The 20,948-nt window shown below is 38.3% G+C and overlaps 1 protein-coding gene across 7 annotated transcripts in view; it reads right to left on the reverse strand.

Moving 5' to 3' along the window:
• Nucleotides 1–20,948, reverse strand: part of Grik1 (glutamate ionotropic receptor kainate type subunit 1) — a 378,046-nt gene that overhangs the window by 133,609 nt on the left and 223,489 nt on the right. For all 7 annotated transcript variants that reach the window (XM_040286974.2, XM_040286973.2, XM_078044517.1 and 4 more), the window contains exons 2-3: nt 14,338–14,505; nt 10,782–11,039 (exon numbers count right to left, since the gene is read on the reverse strand). In XM_040286974.2, coding sequence (XP_040142908.1) covers nt 10,782–11,039; nt 14,338–14,505 — 426 coding nt within the window. The remainder of the gene's footprint in view (nt 1–10,781; nt 11,040–14,337; nt 14,506–20,948) is intronic.

Consider the following 20,948-nt stretch of genomic DNA (forward strand, 5'->3'; position numbering starts at 1 on the left):
GAAAAGTACCTATGTTTTCTTGATTCTTAATTCAATTTCCTGTTCATTAAACCACACAAGTGGGTTTGATGCTGTAAAAATGTAATTAACCATGGGGACCCAAAGATCAGATCCTGTTTTAAATGTGAATTTCTTTTTCATTTGTACTTAGAAACATGCAAAATGGCATTTCACCAATTTGTGGGTATACTAATACATCCAAACCTAATAAGATTCTTAGGGGGATCTCTACATAAAGTGTGAATCCTTCAGAGGAGAGGAAAAAACCAGAACTGAGAAATAGAAATGGGTGAGGGAATGAATATCTGGGAGGACAGCACTTTTAAATGCAGATCTTCATAGCTGTGATTTTTCAAAAGTGCAAAAAAAGGCTAGTTGGAGACATCCAAAAGGAAAGTTGTGTCCCTTGATCACACTGAAGAGTATAGCCAAAATATTTGAGATTAACTGTACTGCAGTTAGTTTCACCAGTATATTTTGGTCCTGAATTCTTGATAATATCAATGGTAGCTAAAATAATACACCTGGAATACAATATCTAAAGACTCTTGCACAAAATTCTGAAAATTTGAATATGGTTCTGGTCAAAGGACAGGGTTAGGGGACATGAAAGGTAGAAAAGAGGGAGAAGAAAAAAAGGAACTATAATTCTTTACAAAAATGCTAGCTGTATCAAGATACCTGATTTCAAATTCTACTATAGGGCTACAGTAGTAAAAACAGCATGTTATGGACATAAAAACAGACACATAGACCAATGGAATAAAACAGAAGACAGAAGACACAGAGACAAACACAGTTGCACTCATCTGATTTTTTTTTTTTTCTTTTTGGTAGTAAGTATTGAACCCAGGTGTACTTCTTCACTGAGCCACATCCCCAGCCCTTTTTATATTTTAACTAAGTTGGTCGGAGCCTCACTAAGTTGCTGGTGCCAGTCTTGAACTTGTGATCTTCCTGCCTCAGTCTCCTGGTGTGTACCACCATGTCCAGCCAGTTATCTGATTTTTGAAAAAGAGCCCAAAAAGGTATGTTGGAGAAAAGATCGCTTCTTTAACAAATGGTGCTGAGAAAACTAGGTAAGCATAAGTAGAAGAATAAAATTAGATCCCTATGTCTCACCTTCACAAAAAAAGTCAACTTGAATTGGATCAAAGGTCTAGGAAAAGTACCAGAGACTTGACAAGTGCTAAAAGAAAACATTCCAACGTATAGTCCCCAACAGGACTCCTTTCACTCAAAATTTAAAACCAAGAATGAAAAAAAATAATGGGATGGAATCAAATTAAAAAGCTTCTTCATATCAAAGGAAATAACAGTGTGAAGAGAGAGCCTATGGAACAAGAATAATCTTTGCCAGTTACTCTTCCAACAGAAGATTAGTATCCAGAATATATAAAGAATGGCCCCCTCAAAAAAAAAAAACTCATCACGAACAAAACAAATCCATTCATAAATTGACAAATTAACTAAACAGACATTTTTAAAAAGAAAAATACAAATGGCTAATGATTACATGAAAAAATGTTCAACATTTTTAGCCATCAGAGTAATGCAAATCCATGCTACACTGAGATTCCTTCTCAAGTGAAAATGGTAATCATCCAAAACACAAATAGCAAATGCTGGCAAGAATTTGGTGGAAAAGGAAGGTTTATCCACCATTGGCAAAAAAGTAAATTAGTATAGACACTATGGAGATCTGCATGCGATTTCCTCAAAAATACTAAAATCAAAACTGTCATATGATCCTGCTATACCACTCCTTGATATTTATCCCAAATAATTAAAGTCAGCATACTTGAAAGATACATGCATTCTTGTGGTCATTACAGTACACTTCACATTAGTCAAGTTATGAAACTAGCCTCGGTGTCCGCCAACAGATGAATAAATAAAGAAAGTGCAGTATATGTACACAATGGAATTTTACTCAGTCATAAAGAAAAATGAAATTATGTCATTTGAAGGAAAATGGGTGAAAGTGGAGATCATCATGTTAAGCAAAATAAGCCATATTCAGAAAGGCAAATGTCAACTGTACTATGTGGAAGCTAGGCAGAAAAAAGGAAGGAAAGGGGATCTCATGAAAACAGAAGGTAGACCATTTAGATAGAGGAATGGATCAGGAGAGGGTGGAGGGGAGAACAAACGGAGGTAGTGTGGTGTGAAATCAATTAAATCACGTTATGCACATCTATGACTATGCCATAACGAAACCTGCTATTCTGAATAATTAATATGTATCAATAAAAATAATAGACAAAAATGAATAAATTAATTAAAAATCCCCCAAAGGACTATAATTTATTGCCTTATTAGTATTGAGTAACAACTTTTTCATGCTTAGCTGTTTCAGGGGGAATCATGGGAAGGCACATAGCAGACAAGTTTTAGCTCATGCAAGTGGTTATCATAGCAGAATGGAGAAAGCTGTGATTGCTGAAAGTGAAAAATTCACTTATTCTTTTATTCAGCATTGGTCATATAAATCATATCTTTCATTTTGGCCAGGTAACCCATGTCAAAGTGCTACTTTTCTTTAATTACAAATTTTATACCTCTGTCAAGATTCTTGTTTAATAATGTATTTCTTTTTTCTTCGGGAAGATAGAAGGAAATATATTAGACCTAAAAAAATCCAGACTAACTCACTGTTTAATAGTGCCATAAGTGCAGCTCTTTTATTTATTCATAGAATGATTGAACACATTATCTTTAGGATTTAGAACAGTCCATCACACATAAGCAGCACTCAAGAAAAAGTTATCGCTACTTCCAAGGTTGTCATTTCTCTCATGGTTTCTCCCAGAATTTCTTTCTTTCAAACAGTGACATTTTGGGGGTTGGGATGTGGGGAGCACTAGCCTATCAGGCATGAAGTGCCGGGTTTGATCCCCAGCGTTTCAAAAGTAAATAAATAAGTAAATAATAAAATTAAAATGAATTTTAAAGAGAGGAAGTATGGGAGTCAGTCACAGACATTCTTTCATATGTTAATTTCATTTCAAATTAATCCACATTGTAAAGCATTTATAGAGGTTTGGTATAGATAAGAAAATAAAATATGCACCTTTCAAGGGTTACATGTCATGAATCCTGGACTAGAGACATCTTTCTGGAACTCATTTACCTTTTGAACTTATTTAGTCCCATCTGAGGACTCTCACATTGGTATCTATAGCCCAGAATACTTTCCCTGAATTTCAGACTCATGTATTAAATGCCTACTGTGACTCCATTTGGGTATCCATCGGTGTTTGAAACTCAAATTTAGCATATTCATGACTGAATTTCTGATATCATCCTTATTCCCTCCAATTAGTTTCAGCTAATATCTTCTGCATCTCAAGTGATGGCTACTCCATTCTTTGGCTGAAGCCAAAAAGTCTAGAGTCTTCTGAGACTCCACCCTGCCTCTTAAAACCTTCAACCTTATTATTGGTTATGTTTTCATTTTTAAATTCACAGGCATGAAATAAGTCATAAATCTCACTGCCACTGCAACATTAATATTTTCTAAGACTGAATCCAAGTCTCCCTGCTCTTACTGACCACTTAAAAATAAACATAACATATGGTATTTGTCTCATGTCAAAGGAATGCAATGCTTTTTCTTGACATATGACTCAATTGGAACGCTGAGCAAAACTTCACTATTTCAGAGGAGTTGGAGGGAATGTGCTCCCTGTCTTCCCTGTTAAGCAGGTTAATCACTTGAGGCAAATTTCTGCAATGTGAGATGTCCCAAGTTTCTCAGATAATTGAGTTCCTTAATTCAAAATCCATGTCATACACACCCTAAAGAAGAGATGGGTACTAAAAAAGACATCTTAAAATGTAGTCAAACCAAAAGAGAAAGTGCGTGCATGTTGAGAACATCCATGATGCTATTTATGCAGTTTTGCACAGACCCTACATGGCTTCACTCGTTTTTCAGACTCATGCCAATGTCAAATGGAAGCAAAAGAAAGAGAATGATGGATGGACACACAGTAAAACCTTGCAAGTGGGGAACACGTTCAACACCGTTCAGGTATTAGGCCAGCCCTTCGTTCCAGGTGTTTCCAGTCCTTGAGAGTTTCCCTCTCCTCTATCACCTCCACTAGCTGCCTTAGATTTTGTAGGAATTGCCAAGAGATTGCCATATTTCAACCTTTGCCTCCCTAAATTGTCTATCAGTACAACAACCAGAGTGATCCACTGCAAATAAGAATCTGGTCCCGCTCAAAGCTCTCTCCAGTGGCTTTCTATTTCAGGCAGAGGAGAAGTTTTTCAGGTGGTCTACAAAGCCCTTGGGACTCACAACACCCTCCCTCCGACCTCCTCTCCTAAATCCCTTCCCTTCTTACTCTGTCCCAAACACACTGGCCTACCTGCTGTCTCTCTGATGTACCAGGCACACTCTAATCTTAAACATTAGCTGTCATCTTTGCCTGGAACCTTCTTACAGGTACCACATGGCTTACCTCCTCAGGCTGCTTTAAGTCTTTACTCAAACCTCATCTTTACAATGTGACATGATCTCAAATTCTGGGGACTCCATGTCTAGCTTTCAGATTCTCCTCACCAACATTCTACTTTTTCTTTCTTCCATATATTATTGTTGTGTTTAAAAGGTATAATTCAATTTACATAAGGCGAACAAATTGTTTATTCTATAGGTTCTCATAGAAACTAAGTTCTTTGAGGTCAGGGTTTTCTGTTTTCTTCACTACTGTACTCTAGGTTTCTAGGACAATGGCTGGTACACAGTAAATGCTCAATAAGTGTTTGTAGGATGACAGATGTGGCAGTATTACTAAGAATAAAGAAATATATGTTCTAAGAGGATAGCATCAAGATGGCCAAATGCAATGGGAGTTGATCTTATAAACAGCAATTTATTTAGAATTGGAAAAAAAAATTGAGGTCTCATTCAGTGAACCTCCAAGGTGTTGCAGGAATCCCAGTCAGGATCAAACTGTGTCAGAGAGTCCCACTGTAGGTTCAAACTTTTCCAAGACCAGGAAACTAAGTACCTTGGAAAGAAATATGTATTATCCCCTGAGACCCCCATAGCTTAGAACTTCATCCTTTTGGTGATGCCAAAATTGCTTCCCTGAATCCTCTATCCACTGTTGTCCAGTTTAGTTAAGGTCAAGTTCAACACAGTAGGGAGGAGGAACAGGTGAAATTTTACTATGAGTTGAGCCAAAGCTTCTTCCATTCCATGGGCCTGTAGATATTTTTTGACTGTATCCAGTTCTCTTCTAAATCTTTATTTTTTTTCCTTTGCAGCCTGAACATTTTGGTTATTTCATACTACCTGAACATTTTGGTTATTTCATACATATATATATATATATATATCCCCTATATACTTAGTGTCTGCACATGTATAATAAAATAAGAAGTGGGTGGTTGTGAATTTGGGGAGGTAGGTCTAGTCATAAGGTAAGTTGTGAAATAGGAAAATTATCTATTTGAAACTTCCTTCATTTGCATATATTTGTGTGTGTGTTATTTATTTTTTGGCCAACATAATTAGCTTAAAGTGGTCTGCAATAAAGATTCAAGGGCTGGGGATTTAGCTCAGTTGGTAGAGTGCTTGCCTTGCATGCACAAGTCCCTATGTTCAATCCCCAGGACCACCACCACCACCCCCCCCAAAAAAATTCAATAAACTAGGAATTGGAGGGAATTTTCTCAATATAATGAAAGGGATTTTTAAAAAAACGATTCAAGACATTTTATTTATATTATATATATATATATATATTATATATATCTTATATTAATGTCTTAAGATATGGAGGATTTTCAATGATGGAGGTAGGTTCAGTGCAGGGTTAGTTTGTCTCAGGGGTTTGCAATGGCTGTTCATGCTGCGCAAAATCTTGAATGTTCTCTTCCAACTCTTCACATAGCTTTTTCCTCTTTAATGTTTTACTCAAAAATATAATTTTCTCTTGAGGACTTTCCTGGTATCCTTACTTAAAATTGCAAACTTCATCCTCACTCCCCAATCTCCCAAAAGCCATTTGCTGCCTTATTTTTCTTCGTAACACTTACTACCATTTATCATACTAACATTTACTTATATATTTTATCTATTAAATATATTTTATTCCTTAGATTGTGAGATCCCTGAGAGCAGAGATATTTCTGTGTGTTTTTTAGAATAGTGGTTAAAACGTGTCTGGTAGTAAATGTTTACTAAACCAGGGAATCTGTTTATCTGTTTGCCTGCCTATTGAATGTGGAAGAGCATACACTGAAACTCCAATAGGTTTTCCTGGATATATTAGGTCTTTACCTATTTCTTTAATTTTAGCATTATCCAAAGGAAGCAGTCTTATTTTTATAAATGTTGAAAAATAAACTTTAAAAATAAACTGGGAAGGAAGCCATTTATTTAGATCTTAGGAAAGGGCAACCATGGCAAACAGTGCCATGCATATTTGAGCCATCGTGGTTGTTCTCCCCAGTGTCTCACAAATTACCAACTGTGTGTGAACACGAGTGCTGGGACAAGTCAAGAAAGTAGGGAAAAGGGACCAGCAAAACTTGACCATGGGTTGTCTTAGTTCACAAAATAAAAGCTAGGCAGAAGTGCATTTATTTTTTCATGTTTTGCCAATGCAATTGGGATTAGCATTTGCTATGTGGACCTAGCTCTCTCTGCTGGTTGTGCAGGTGGTTGCCTAGCCTAGTGTAAGAGAATACTTTGAAATCCCAAAGGAAGAGACGTGCTAAATCATTCTTCCCCATTAACAGCACTGGGGCTCAGAGCATGAGACCTCAAAGTATTTTGAACTGAAGGAGCCGGGAAGGGTCTAGAAGCAAGGCCCTTCCGACCTTCTCCTGCTCTCCTGTCTCCCATTTCTTTCTGTCTCCCCACTAGAAGTCATGGAAACTTGGTCTTCTTTCCCCCAAAGGATGCCACACCACCTTGGAAGGTCACTCTCACTTCTCCCTTGAAAATCCTCATTCCAGAGTCTTTACTCAGTACCCCCATCAGACTGTTTTTATTAACTCATTCCTTTTCGTCCATTACATTTCTACTCAGCTATACATTTTTTTTTCACAAAATTTAAGCATAAAAATATGCAGTTTTAGTGGTAGAGCATTGCCTAGCATGTGTAAGCCCCAATTCCATTCCCGGCACTGCAAAAAACAAAGAAAAGTTTTACCTCTGTCTTTGGGTCTTCATTTTGGGAGGCTCCTGATTAACCTCAGATTAAATTAATTTGTTGTGCTTTTCTATTAGTAACCTGCCTCTTGTTATTGGGTTATTAATCATGACCCTTAATGATGAATAAAGAAAAGTTTTACACCCTTCCACCCCTCCAATACCTCTCTGAAAATTTGCCAGTCAATGAACCAGGATGTCACCTGGGACAATGAGGCAAAAGACTACCAAGGCTGATGAAGAAGTCAGGAAGAGCAATTGATGGGGAGGGGAAGAGTGGGTGGGGACTCAGCAAAATGAAGGAAAACCCGTGAAGGAAACTGAACCTACTCACTAGTGTGCGGAAGCCCTGGCTTTTACAAAATTACGAATCTGAGCTTTTAGCTGTTTTCTTTTTCCTTTTTTTTTTTTTTTTTTTTTTTGAGGGGTAAACTAGAGCCCTGGGGCTAAGTGTAGCACAGCACACATTTTTGCAAATGAAGTTTTATTGCCACACTGTGTCCATCATTTGCATTTTCTCCATGGCTGTTTTCTGGCTACCTTGTCAGAGCTGCAGTAGTTGTGACCAGGACCGTGTGACCTCAGAGCTTAAGCTGTATACTATTCGGTTCTTGATAGAGAAAAGTTTGCTGGCCTGGGTCCTGTACCAATGTCTGTGGCTCATTTTGCTGAGATTGGCCCCGAGAATGCAGAAACTGCTGAATGGGCTCTGAACTCATTTGATGCTCTGCTTCTCAGCTCGTTTGGATGCGTGTGAGGGGATAGTAGCCAGGCTTCCACCAGGGGTCTAATGAAGCCAGAAGGGATGTCCAATGGGCAGCAATTTCTCATTGCATAGGGTCACCTCTGATGATGAGAATCAGAAACATGTTGGTGAGTTAAGGGACGAACACACAGGGAAGGGAGAGAGAAGAGATGAGATGAGACAGGACTTTACTCCTCCCAAGAGTTCTCTAGAGCCTTTCTGCATTTAACTTCTAGAGGACAGAATGCTGCCTGCATGAATTTAGTGAACTGAATTTTGTCCTTAGAGACGAGCATGCTGCTCCTGATGACTTCAATGGGAGTAACGGGCCATTTGGTCCCACCACATCTGTGCTGGCTTCAGGCTATTTAACAAACTCCTAAGCAAATCCCAATAAAGTGCTCTTTAATGGATTCTTAATTCTGCTGTGGGGGTGGGTGCTGAGCACACCTAAGTCCTAACTTTTCCTTCAGGTTTACTTAGTCTCCTCCTTTTTTATGACTTGCTAATTACTGCAACCAAGAGCCCGGAGTCAAGAAGTATTAAATCCACTCAAAGTCATAAGATGTCTGCTTTTATTGATCTCAGTTGATCTGTTTACTTACTCTCTGGGTTCCAAATTAATAGCTCAATTGATTATTCATTTACATTTTTAATGTTGTTATGGGCAAAGTCACTTTAACATAAATCATCTCTAACTTCATGGGTGACATACAAAATCGTTCTGGATTTTTAATTTCAACAAGTATTTATTGAGCCTCTGAGCTCAGGTGAACTTAACCCATATGAAAAAGGTCATTTCAGACTCTAGTGAAAGATGATAGAAATGATTTTTTTTTTTAAATTTTTCTGCTGCACAAGGTGGCCATTACTTATGAGTAGTTAATCTGAAGTCAATCAGGACATTAACTTTTGTGTTTTTCTCTTGCTAACTATATTTTGCCTAAATACAATTTAAATATCTATCATGACTACACATTTGTTTGAACTCTTTCTTAAATTAAACACAGAAATTTCAATGATTTGTTTTCCTTTTGAATGGTTTTTGCTTTGCTGGAGATGGAGAAATAGTGAGAGATTACACATGGAGAGCTCACCATAATGAGAAATAATATGGTTGTATTAGCTCACGAAATACTCTTTTAACAACAGTAGGTAACACAGAAGATCTAACTACACTTGTGTTTACAATAAAATATTCTACCTGAAGGCTCTTTAAATATGTTGTGAAGTTTATTTGATAATATGTTTTCTTTCTTCACAGGAAGCAGGTAAAGCTCTAAAAAAAAAAAAATGACTGCCTGTGGCATATCCCTCCCAATAAGACTGCTTTGAATATAATATTTATGAATTATATATCCAATCACCTACCACCTTCATTTCTTCCTAAAATGAGATGAGGCATAAGAAAATACATAAATGCATATCTCCAACCATAAGAGTCACTTTTATCTGACAGCATAAAATGGAAGCAGAGTTTAACGCCAAATGGAGGAGGCTCACTATTCATCCTCTGGGGGATAATAAGTGCTAATGCTTTTTGAAAAGGGTATTGAAAAATGAAACAGTATTAAAGTCTAAAAGTGCTTCCCTGTACTAATTTTCACTGTTAATTTTATTAGTCTTTTTGCCCAATGTGTAGATTACAGAAAGGAGCTAATTTCAATTCTTGGAGGAAAAAAAAAAATTCAGACAGTTAATAGTGTTATTTTTCTGAACGTAATTACTAAACTCTTTTCTTCAAGTATGTGATAGGAAGCAGATAATAAATATACATAAGATACACTTTCTATTTCAGGATCTTCTAGTCCCATAGATATGTAATAGATCATTGAAATAGAATGTGAGAGACAATGATTCTATTTCCAAAACACTGCTGAACTCTCGGGTGTTCCCAGAGAGCCTCGCGGAAGAGGGAATATTTATATGTGGTCATAGAGAAAGAAGGTGTTCACCAGCATTTGAGTCGCTCACAGTGGCTCCATAGTGAGGGGCTCCACAGCCTCGGAAAGCAGAAGTTGGGGAGAAATGAAAGACTTCTCAACACAGCTGGTGTGAGAATATAGGCCATGGAGGGAAGCTAGTGCCTTGATTTATAAAAACTAACTTGGCTTAATGTGAAATTGGCCAAATTATTATATGCCACAATAAACCCCACCACTCTGTTTAATTAATATGTACCAATAAAAAAAAATAAGCACAATAGTCCAATGGTGAAAAACTTTGAGTTAGAGGGGCTGAGATTTTATCATGTGGACAAAGGAGGGTCCTTGGCTGTAAATGAAACAAGTGGGAGTCTAATCTCTGACAGACCCTGAACTGTAAGCAGAAGACAGGGAGAAAAAAACAGAACACTGCAGATGGAGTTAGAGAAAGAAGGAAAGCTTAGTTCTAAGACTCATCACCTGGGCTCAGAGGCTCTTTCCCAGGAAATAGTACACTTGAATAGTATAATCTGTACCTGAATTCTTGTTTGCTAATCTACTTTGGGAACTTTTCCAGACATTTGCATAGCCACTTATCAAGTTCAAATCTTATTAACTGGTCACTTTCATTGTGGTCATAGTTGCATAAATGAAATTACATCTTTGATATGTAATTAGAATATAACATATCAATAGGGTGATAGTTCTTTTTAAAAATCCTGTAAATTTGATGAAAAAAAATATCAGAAAGAATCAAAAAACAAGAGACATTCAAGCTAGCTACACTTGATGTTCCTAAATTACTTTGGAATACACAGTCGGCTTTATATAAAGACATTTTCATGCACTCCACCTGAAAAGTTTATGCCTGTAGAAAACTTTAATTCCCTTGCTCAGGCCAAACATGGCCAGGTGTGGTCTCGTGTGAGTCCCATACCTGTGCTGTCTTCATACACCACAGTCACTGTTTTCCAGTTGTAATAGAGGACCAGATCCAGGACTGCTCTGCTGATAGCTGCATAATCTGGATAGAGGTTGATGTAAAACAAATCTTTGTTGTCCACTGAGGGGTGTTTCCAGCGGGTCTGTATGTGTGGAACTTCGAGAGCGTTGCAAATAGACTGCACAGCACTGACGGAGGAACTATGGGAAGGGCCAAAGAGGGCAGCCACACCGAGAGCCAACTGGTCACATGCTGAGGATGTCCAAAGACAAGTAGGGGTGGGAAAAGAGATGGAGAATAGGGAAAGGGGGAGAGAAAGAGAGTCCTGTGAGTTTTATATTTCCCTTTGAGGATTCTTCTTTTTAACTTGACTATTGGAAAATCTCCTCATCTGTATGTAGAGGAAATGTGCTCCTTTCAACTTCCAATTTTCTTGAGATGATAAGATACTGATAGATGTAAATGTAGAACCGATTAGCAATACATCACAGGACCAACTCCCTGCAAATAAAAATGAGTTACGGGTCTCACTTCATTACCTTTAATCAGATGGAGTCTAAATCCCTCACTTAATGTGGCTGTTACTGGGGAGCCCTCCAGGAGCCAACCAGCAAGTCATTTGTCAAATGAATGTTGTATGAATTAAGTCCTGTCATATGGCAGGGTGGCAATGAAGGTATTAGCGTGGTCACAGAATTCAGAGGAAAAACCTGTGAGTGACTACAAATTGCTTTCGCTTCTGTCTTTCCCAAATTCAGTTCCAGTTTATTGAGATTCTGCAAAGGATTGTTCCTTTTGCAGAATACTGATTCTCGACACCAACACCTAATTAATTACAGAACAGTGGAATAGCATAGCTTAAAGGGAGTCTCACTTCAAGACTATGAGCTGAGTTTTGACCACTAACAATGGCGGAGCTAAATCAGAGCTCGGGACCCCGGCTCAAGGTCAGGTCCTTTTCTGTCTCAGTATCAGCCAACATATACCTTCACAGAATGAAGTCATATTTAAAAATGTATTTATAACATAAATTAATTTTCTCACTATATATGCTAATTGAGAGAATTTAGAATATTTAAAATGTATGGAAAACCAGCAGGCTATACTTAATCCATCATCTTGGGAGAATATCTACTTATATTTCAGACAGTTGGGATCATTATACAAATGCAGTTTGATCCATTGAATATAATAGCACACTTCTTTGTCAAGTAATTATAAATTCTTTGAAAGGACACTTTCAGTATCTGTAGAATATACCGTTCCACGGAAATTTAATCACTTATTTTAACCATTTTTATAATTTTAAACATTGAAGCTCCTTTCACTTCTTGACCATAAGAAATTTTATACAACTTCTATTTTTCTCTGTATCTTAGGATACTTCCTTAGAGTAGATTTCCAAGGGTTGAGTTTCCAAGGGTTAACTAAATTAAAGGGTTTTGACATTTTTGTTATTTGATACATATTATCCAAATTTCCCTCCATAAAGGTTAGAGCAGTTTAACCTCTACAGCCATGTAAATAGAGCCTATTAATCTTATGCTGGCAGGTGTTAAATATAAATTTAGCTGCATTTTCAAATTTATATTGTAATTCTATTTTGAAGTAATTTAGAACTACCAAGATATAATAATTGAATATAAGACTTAAATAATAGCTCAATTTGTAAGTGCAATAGTGTTGACTTTTATAATAATATCATTTGGCAAATAAAAGTAAGTGGAACATTTGTATGACTCTAAAATTACCTGACTCGATTTAGAGAGAATAATATGATAACTATTGTAGATATCTAAGGGGCTGTGGATGTTGACAGTTATTTACAAGGAAAACTTTATGATACTGTGCTGTTCAGTACTGAATTACTACGTCAGCTATAGATATGTATACTTTTCTGCATCAAGTGCTGTAGGTATAAATTGTCGTTGTTCTTAGAATCTTATTTCTGGATGTATTTTCATTAGTTAACCAGAAAAAAAAAATAAGAGCACAAGAGTTTGTGAACTGCCATATGATCCAGCCTGTGCAATGGATTGAGATTTCTGCTAATATGTAGCTCTAGGATTCTAATAGTACTTGACAGAAAATCAATCCTTTTGAATTTTGTTTGCCAGCAAATTACCAATTTTAAGAAGCTTTGGGGTGTTTAATTTACAAGTATGGCAGGTACTTCAGATCATAAGAAATCTCAGTTCTTATGTGGGTTGAAGTACCGATGCTGAATGTAGTTGGCTGGCTTTCTATGGAGTGTGTGTGTGTGTGTGTGTGTGTGTGTGTGTGTGTGTGTGTGAGAGAGAGAGAGAGAGAGAGAGAGAGAGAGAGAGAGAGAGAGAGAGAGAGAGAGAGAGAGAGAGATATCTAACCCAAACAGATAATGCATATGGAGATGACTTGTAAATTTCAAAGTGCTGTATAAGCAAAGCTTTACTATTTGTTCATAGACAATCCTGACCTATATGACATTTTTAACTCCATCCATCTTGAAAAAGAAAGAATTCATATACTAAATGACATGCCATAGGTAGACAGAGATCATTGTACTATATTTTTTTTCACCTGTACTCCTAAGAAAAGTTTTATATTTTATTTGGAAAGAGTACTAAAAGTCTTGCAAAAGTTCACTAAGTGAACATTCCTATGATCTAACTAGGTTAATTCAGTTAACAACCAGCATTCAGCAACTTGGAAACCAGCGGGACTGTGGAGTTCACTGTGTTTTATTTGTTTGTCTGTGATGGTGAGGCATTCTCTGTGAGGCAAAGAGACCCTTCTGTTCTGGGGTGCTCAACAGCCTTTGTTGCCACACAAACTCCTTTATCTGGTGACTAGACTGTGCCCTTATTAGAGGCCAAGCTTCAAGTGTATCAAATGTGATCTTACTTCAAAGAATCATCCTAGAAGTGCCAGCAGGATGTCTAAACCACCCTTCAGTTCCACATGAATCATTCCATGGGAGAAAGCTTGTAGTCTATAAATTGGATTACTTTTTAGGCACTTGTCTTCTGTTCAGAAGCAAAAGAAAATTAAATGCTGACATTGTTCTCTCACAGATTTAATCTTTGTATTTCTATGATTTTGTTGAAAGGAGAAAAAAAAAGTGTTGTGAAGATGCTAGGTAAACTCCATAGTTTACAACCTGTTAAAATTCAGGGTGTGAGTTATGTATGTCCTGGGCATTTCCAACAGCTCCATGGATGTGACCTTCTGCAAAGTTTTATTTGACTGCACTGTACAATTTCATGGTGGTATCTCAGCTTCAGGAAGGAAAAACAGATCAAGCTTGACATTTTCCATTCACAGCTGAACCAGTTAATCATAGAGTGGAGGGCACTGAAGGGTAAGCTAATCAGAAAGGCCCAGAAAACAGGGTGAGGCAGCATCCATTAGGTTAGCACAGATTGCATTGATCAGTGACACCCAGGCCTGAGATTTCCTACGACCCATTTGCACTAAGATGCCTGTTTTGAAAAAGGGCAGGTTGCAAAAAGGTGACCCATGGAGCAGACGGATCACCCAAAGAAGCTTTTAAAAGTGGGAAAAGAGTTACCTCTCCTCGAGGCTTCGAAACTATCAAAAAGATTAATTCTCTGGATGTCATAGGTTAATGTGGTGTTCGGCATCAGGGTTCGGTTTCTGTTAATGCTGGTGACTGCAAACTTGAAAGCTAGTTCTTCCACATTAACAGGTTCGTTTTCCACAGTTTCAAAAATCCCTCCTGCAAAAGCAAAAGAGATGGACGAGAAGCATTAGTCACATGATTCATCCATAACTTTTTTTTTTTTTAAGAAGACAAATGGTAACCACAAATGAAAGACCTAACGTGATAAATGGTCTAAGCAGACTCCAAATCCAGGGCTAAAATAAGTTTATGAGCATGTGTCATAGGTAGACAAATAGGTCTAATGGCATATGATTGTAAAGGTTTAAATTCAATGGTGGCATGTATAATACCTCTCAGACGGTGAATATATTCCAGATATTTTGTAGCATGAAAATGTAACTGATAATAAAGCAGAGAGCAATTTTCCACTGTTTGGACAAGAATGTCATTGGTCCTTGACCTGAAGATAATTTGAGCTCTATCCTATTAGGACCACCCTTCCTTACAATGAAGCTCTTTCTGTTCAGAAGCAGACATTCTAGATTCCAAAGAGATCACACAGAGAGATGAGTGGGCTCAAAATGGGACACACATACTCTTTCGAATGAAAGCATCATTTCTACACTTCATGGGTCAGAATTCTGAGCCATATATTCTAGCAATGTATTCTAGTACTTTCTGAAGTGCATGGGCAGATTCAAAGAACTCTTTTTTCTTTTCATTTTCTTTCTTTCTTTCTTTGTGAAATTTTGTTTGGTTGTTCCCAAAAGCAAACCTGTATACCATCTCTGAAGAAATATGTGCCTTTGCTGAGCTCGGATATCTTAAACATGAAGATTTCACTAGAAGAAATAATATGAAATATTAGTGCTTCAAGCCTCATCAGAGAATTCAGCTCTGGCTTTTTTTTTTTTTTTTTTTGAGGCTTTGATGTTGGATAGAGACATGTAAGTACTGGCAACTATGCATTCTTATTGTATTTTAAGTGCTGTTCTGGGATTATTGATAGACACGGAGTGTTCACATTCAGTAGAAGTCCTCTTAAATGACCTCCACTTAACTTACTCCTTGATTGACCCAAACTCATTTCCTTTAAGAATGCATATGAACTGATGTCCCTGGAATTCTGAATACTTGAGACTCTCAAGCTGCTGTTTATCTGCTCTTGCCATTCTGTAATTCCTTACCAAAGTTAGTTGTAGGTTTTCCCTAAACTCGTCTGTGCTAGATCTATTTGTAAATGCTTTAATAATGCTTTGTACTCAAGGAAAAAAAAATGTACCAAAAAATCTGAAATCAATATCATGAATTGGGAGTTTGATAAATGAGCATTCTTTTTTGGAGAACACCAAATGATAGATGCTAATTGAAAGTGATTACTTTCATCCTACTTTGAAAGAATAGTAAATAAATGCACATCTATAACTTTTCTGATAAACTGACATTCTCTATTAAATAGCTACTACAGTGTCAGATTGAAAGCTAAGAAGATTTATACAGAACAAATTTGGCTCCTTTTGGACATATTTCTGGCATTTACAGACCAATGTTAGGAATCATTCACATATTGATCATTTCCCTGTTCTTAGAGAAACCATAACTGAAAACTATGTGATGATATTGGGTGATCATTTTAAACTTCATCTAAAGACCTGCATGGAACATTCACTCAGAAATGAGTGTTGGGAATAAATTTACTTTTCCAGTGAATTTTTGGTTTTCTTTTGCTGGGTAATTACAAACAGGGATTTGGAGCTGGATTTCCAGTTCCTCAGAACTTTTGATGAATGTTTGAGAAGAAAGTGATAAAATTTGGAAAACAGACACTTGGTCACCAAAAGAAGATGGCTGTGAGGTGAGTTCACCCTCACTGTCCAGCTGACGCACACAACAGATCCAGTCATTATTAGCAATTATTTGTTTACTCACTATTCCCTCCCATACCCAGTGAGTCCTCACACAGTGTGTTTAACTCAGAACCACTATTCCTATGGAAATCAAGTCATCTAAAGATTTTCAGGCTGCAACTGTTTAGGAACAAAGTTAATCACAGGCTGAGGTGTGAGCACCATTAATCTGGGTATGGTAGGTAGGTAGGTAGGTAGGTGGGAACAAACACTGTAACAGGAAACAGAAGTTCTGAATCCTGGACATTGGTTTACCTTGTAAAGATAAAATTTCCAAGCTGATTCTAAGCCGCAGAGCCTGAGTTAAAGTGTAAAAGACCAAGCATCCTAAAGTTTCCAAAGTGTAGGGATTGGGTTAAAAAGTAAAAGACTAGGTATTGTTAGAGTCCCTCTGCTACCCCCAAAATCTGTAATCCCTGTAGCTGTTAGGATAATACTGGAACTGCCCAGTAAATATTTCCACTGACTTTCTGGTTGTTTAATAGCTAAGGGTTCCGAGTTGCTTTGCACATAGGCATTGCAGGACCTAAACCAATCAGTTTGAATGTGTACCCCACCTAGGAGCACCAATCACTCCTGCCCTGATTGTTCCCGCCAATGTATGCACTAATCCTGACTCAGGGTTGTTGTTCAATTTTCCCGCGCCTCATGATGATTTGTTCTGATGTATGCAAAGCCCCCCCACCCTCTCCAAAAAGTGTACTTAAGCTCCGCTTGAACTCTGCTCTGGGCTCTGGGCTGCTCTTGCTTCTTGAGTGAGCACAGAGTCCCAGCGCGCTGGAATGGATCCCCAATAAATATCCCCTTTTGCCAATTGCATGAAGTCAGTCTCTTGTGTGTGGTCTCTTTCTCCGATTCTCCGACGCTCCTCCGGACCCTAACAACCTGATTCCCCTTCCAGGAGGATCTTTAAGTATTGAGATGAAAGTCACCGTGAAATCGCTCTTTTACGTATATTCCATTTAAACTTTATAACATTCAGGGTAGCAGATACTTTTCCTGTCTTTCTAAACAGTGAACAGGGAAATTATTTTACCCAGCTTATTCGAGGTTGCAAATCTGTGACAAACTCAGATGTCTGACTGTCCAACCAGTGAGTGCCATCAACTTCATCAAGCTCTTTCTACTGCTCGTCTCCAGCATGGGCTGAAGCTGCTGCCTTGTGTCCCTTGTCTGTGAAGCAGTTGATACAAGACAGAGTCCTCGGAAAGCTCAGCTGCTCCCCAGGGAAAGGCTGGTATTGTTCGCCTCCTGCTCACCTCAGAGCTATTCCTTTGGGAATACAGTTTCCTTTTCCCACGCATCTGAGTGTTCCTGGGTTTAAGAAAATTATGTGTTTTGATAAGTGTTTAGGTGGTGTGTAGGTGAATTCTGTTTTTCATTTTGAGAACAATTTCTTTTATTCCTTTGCCAAATGAGAATTACACGTTGTGTCATTAGCTCAGCACCCTATCGCTTTCTCCTTTTCTCTGAGAAAAGGGCATCTGATAAATACCAAAAACCTACAGTGATGTGAGGTATACAGAGTGCTGGAAAAGTACCAAGAAAGTGAAATATGATAAAAACAGAAGAAAGTTATTAATAGGAGCCAGACTAATACTTCACAGGGGGGGCAGACTGTTTAAGGATCCACTGCTTCCTCCCTCCTCTGCCTCCCCCTAGCTTCAGGTTTAAGATGCAGAGTGTTTGATAAGAGGAATAGAGAGGGACACACACCTAGGGATATTTGCATGGCCCTCCCTCCCTCCCTCCCTTTCTTTCTTTCTCTAGATGGGTGTGGGCTACTAATGAGATTTTTGAAGCCTTTTGTGGGGTCTGTGCATAGTGAACTTCGGCTCCAGCCATTTGGAAGCCAGGAGTACCATGGGCTAGGAGAGGAATCCCTACCTGGTTCACTCTACACTTCCTCTTCCTCCTCTGCTCTTGCACCTGCCTGATTCCCTCATCCATCATTCTCTCTTTTAAGGTCACTGTCTCTTTTGCTTTCCCTTATTTGGACTGAACTGAGTATGACTTTTACACCTAAAAATTTATTAGGCCAAGGAAGGATTAGGAAATGTGAAACTAAGAGACTAGCTCAGGCTCACAGGAGAGAGGGAAAGCAGCCCTGCCTGGTTTATTTTTTCTTCCACTTCCCAAACCAGGTCAGTGGGTGAGGAAAGGAGGGCAAACTCTGAGAGTTCAGGATGAAGAGGAAGCCTTTCCTTTCTGCTGCACATCTTGAGAAGTGGAGCAAGGCAGTGCTGGCTGGGAGAAGCAGAACCTGCAGGTTGGATTTCCCACACTCTCTTCCATTACCTGCACCTCCTGTGAACCTGAGCCATGCAAAGTATGTTTGTGACTAAAAAGACAAAAGTCTTCAGGATGGCATGGACCAGGTTGAGTGAGTGCAGATCACACACCAGTCCTTGGGGAATCGAGGTCTTCTCTGCCTCATCACCAATAAGTATGACCAGGGTCGAAGGGCATCATTATCGTGCACCCCAGACTCTTTCTCAGCCTTCCCCCAGAACCATTTGTGGCTTGATGGCTCAGGATAATTTGGATACACTGTCCAACCTAAGGGTTACAAATTAGAAGAGATGGACTTTTTGAGCTTTCATGTGAATATTTGTGCTATTTGAAATGGCAGGAAAGGGTAAAAATTGTATTTCTTGTAAGTACCAAAATAAATATGAATTCTGAAAACTGAACATTTTTATGTTCTTAATAAATATGTATATTTAGGCTTTATTGTAGAAAGCCTGTGGTTTTCTTATCTTGATTTTCCCTGTTGTCCTTGCTGGGAAGAATAGACATTGGAACAAATAAGGCTAATGCTAAAAGGTTCTGGCCTTTGTACTCCATGTTCCCTTACTTCAGCAAAGGTACCACCACATGGTCACTCAACAAAGGAATGAAAAATAAGGAGTGTTCTCATATTTTGGAGTAGTTTTAATGCTGTAAAACTTTTTTGAATGTCATTATTATGGGCTGACTTATGCTTCCCGAAATTCATTTGTTGAAGCCCTAATGCTAAAACTAGTACTTCAGAATGTGGCTACATTGGAAATGCGTTTTCAAAAAGGTGATTAGATTAAAATGAGCCAGGTAAGATGAGACCTGATCCATTCTGTCCTTATAAGAAAAGGAAATTTGGATGCACAGACATACATTCAACGTGAGCACAGGAAGTCCACGGGAGGATGGGAGGAAGAAAGGAGACCTCAGGAGAAACCAGGCCTCTGAACCCGGGTCTTACACTCCCAGCCTCCAGAACTACGAGAAAACAAACTGTCATTTAAGTCACCCACTTTCTGAAATTTTGTTGTGATAGCTAATACATTCATTTTCTAATATATTCATTTTTCTCTTTTTACCCTGAGGACTTTACAATTGAAACATGGACAATTTTAATGGAAATCACATCTGGGTAAGTCACATTTTCTTCTAACAAGATTCAGAATTTATCACAAAATAATTTAAGATGAACAGAGAGGAACTCACTAGAAATCATTTAGGCAACAGAGTTCCATTATCATGGCAGTGGTTCTGTCTCTGTTGGGTCGACTCCTACACCAAGGAAGCTAGGTCATGGGCAGTTGTGTTTTGAGACCACACAGACAAGGACAGAGGCTAGGGTGACATCCTGCATGTGGAATAGGTTGCCTTCAAGAGACCATGGTGGGTGGGATGAAGGGTGGTCAGGGAGGGCTTGTTGTTTATACCACATCCCTCCATCTAGACTTAAAAAGAGAATCATGCACAATCATACATTGGACTATTGGGTTAATGACTTGATCATTGTAGGCAAAGGGCAGCACTGAGAGAAGATGAGGACAGGAAGCTGTACTTTTTATGAATACTCTTAAGTTGAGCCCAAAGCAATGGCAGATTTGTTGGCTTTCTCTATCACTATAATGAAGTACGTGAAACAATTTATAATTAGAAAAGATTTATCTTGGCTCTTTGGGAGATTTCTGTCCATGATGGATTGACCCTAAAGCTTTGGATCTGTGGTGAGGAGAAAATTGCTCGTCTCATGAGCAGGAACAAAGGTGAAGGGAAGAAGATTAGGGTCAAGGGCATAATGAGATGACCTAAGGACCTCCCATGAGGCCCTACCTCTTAAGATTCATAGTGCCTTCCAATAGGTCATCCTGGAAATCACATAGACCTTGAGTGGAACACAGTATCCAGCAAATGGTTTCCAAACTTTCCTAACTCTTATGCCTAACTACAGAGTCATACTGCTCAGGGATGTGGCCCAGCCAGCTCTAGGTAAAAGAGACCCAGACTGGCTCAAGATTTTATTAATTAAGTTTTCTAGGTTCCAAGAGTAGTTGATAGCCCGTTTCTTAACCTGCTTCCCAGTCACTGTTTCCACGAAGCAGGAAAAGTATAACATGGTAGAAATTGAGGCCCTTCCTATGGTACATAACTTCAAAAGAAGCAATTCTACTCTTATCAGCTCCCTGAAGATGGCACCTCTGCTGGAAGATAAGTGGGAAATATAAAAATTATTTCTCTCCTCCCCAATATTAAAAAAAGAAAAAAACAAAAAAACAAAAAACAAACCAATGTTCCATTGTGCCAAGGAATTTGCCTCATTTCCTGATGAGCAAAAACAGAAAAGTAATGATATTCAACCTTGTTCCTGTAAAAGAAATA

This window comes from Ictidomys tridecemlineatus, chromosome 3, assembly GCF_052094955.1.
Source record: "Ictidomys tridecemlineatus isolate mIctTri1 chromosome 3, mIctTri1.hap1, whole genome shotgun sequence".
NCBI classification, from domain to species: Eukaryota; Metazoa; Chordata; class Mammalia; order Rodentia; family Sciuridae; genus Ictidomys; species Ictidomys tridecemlineatus.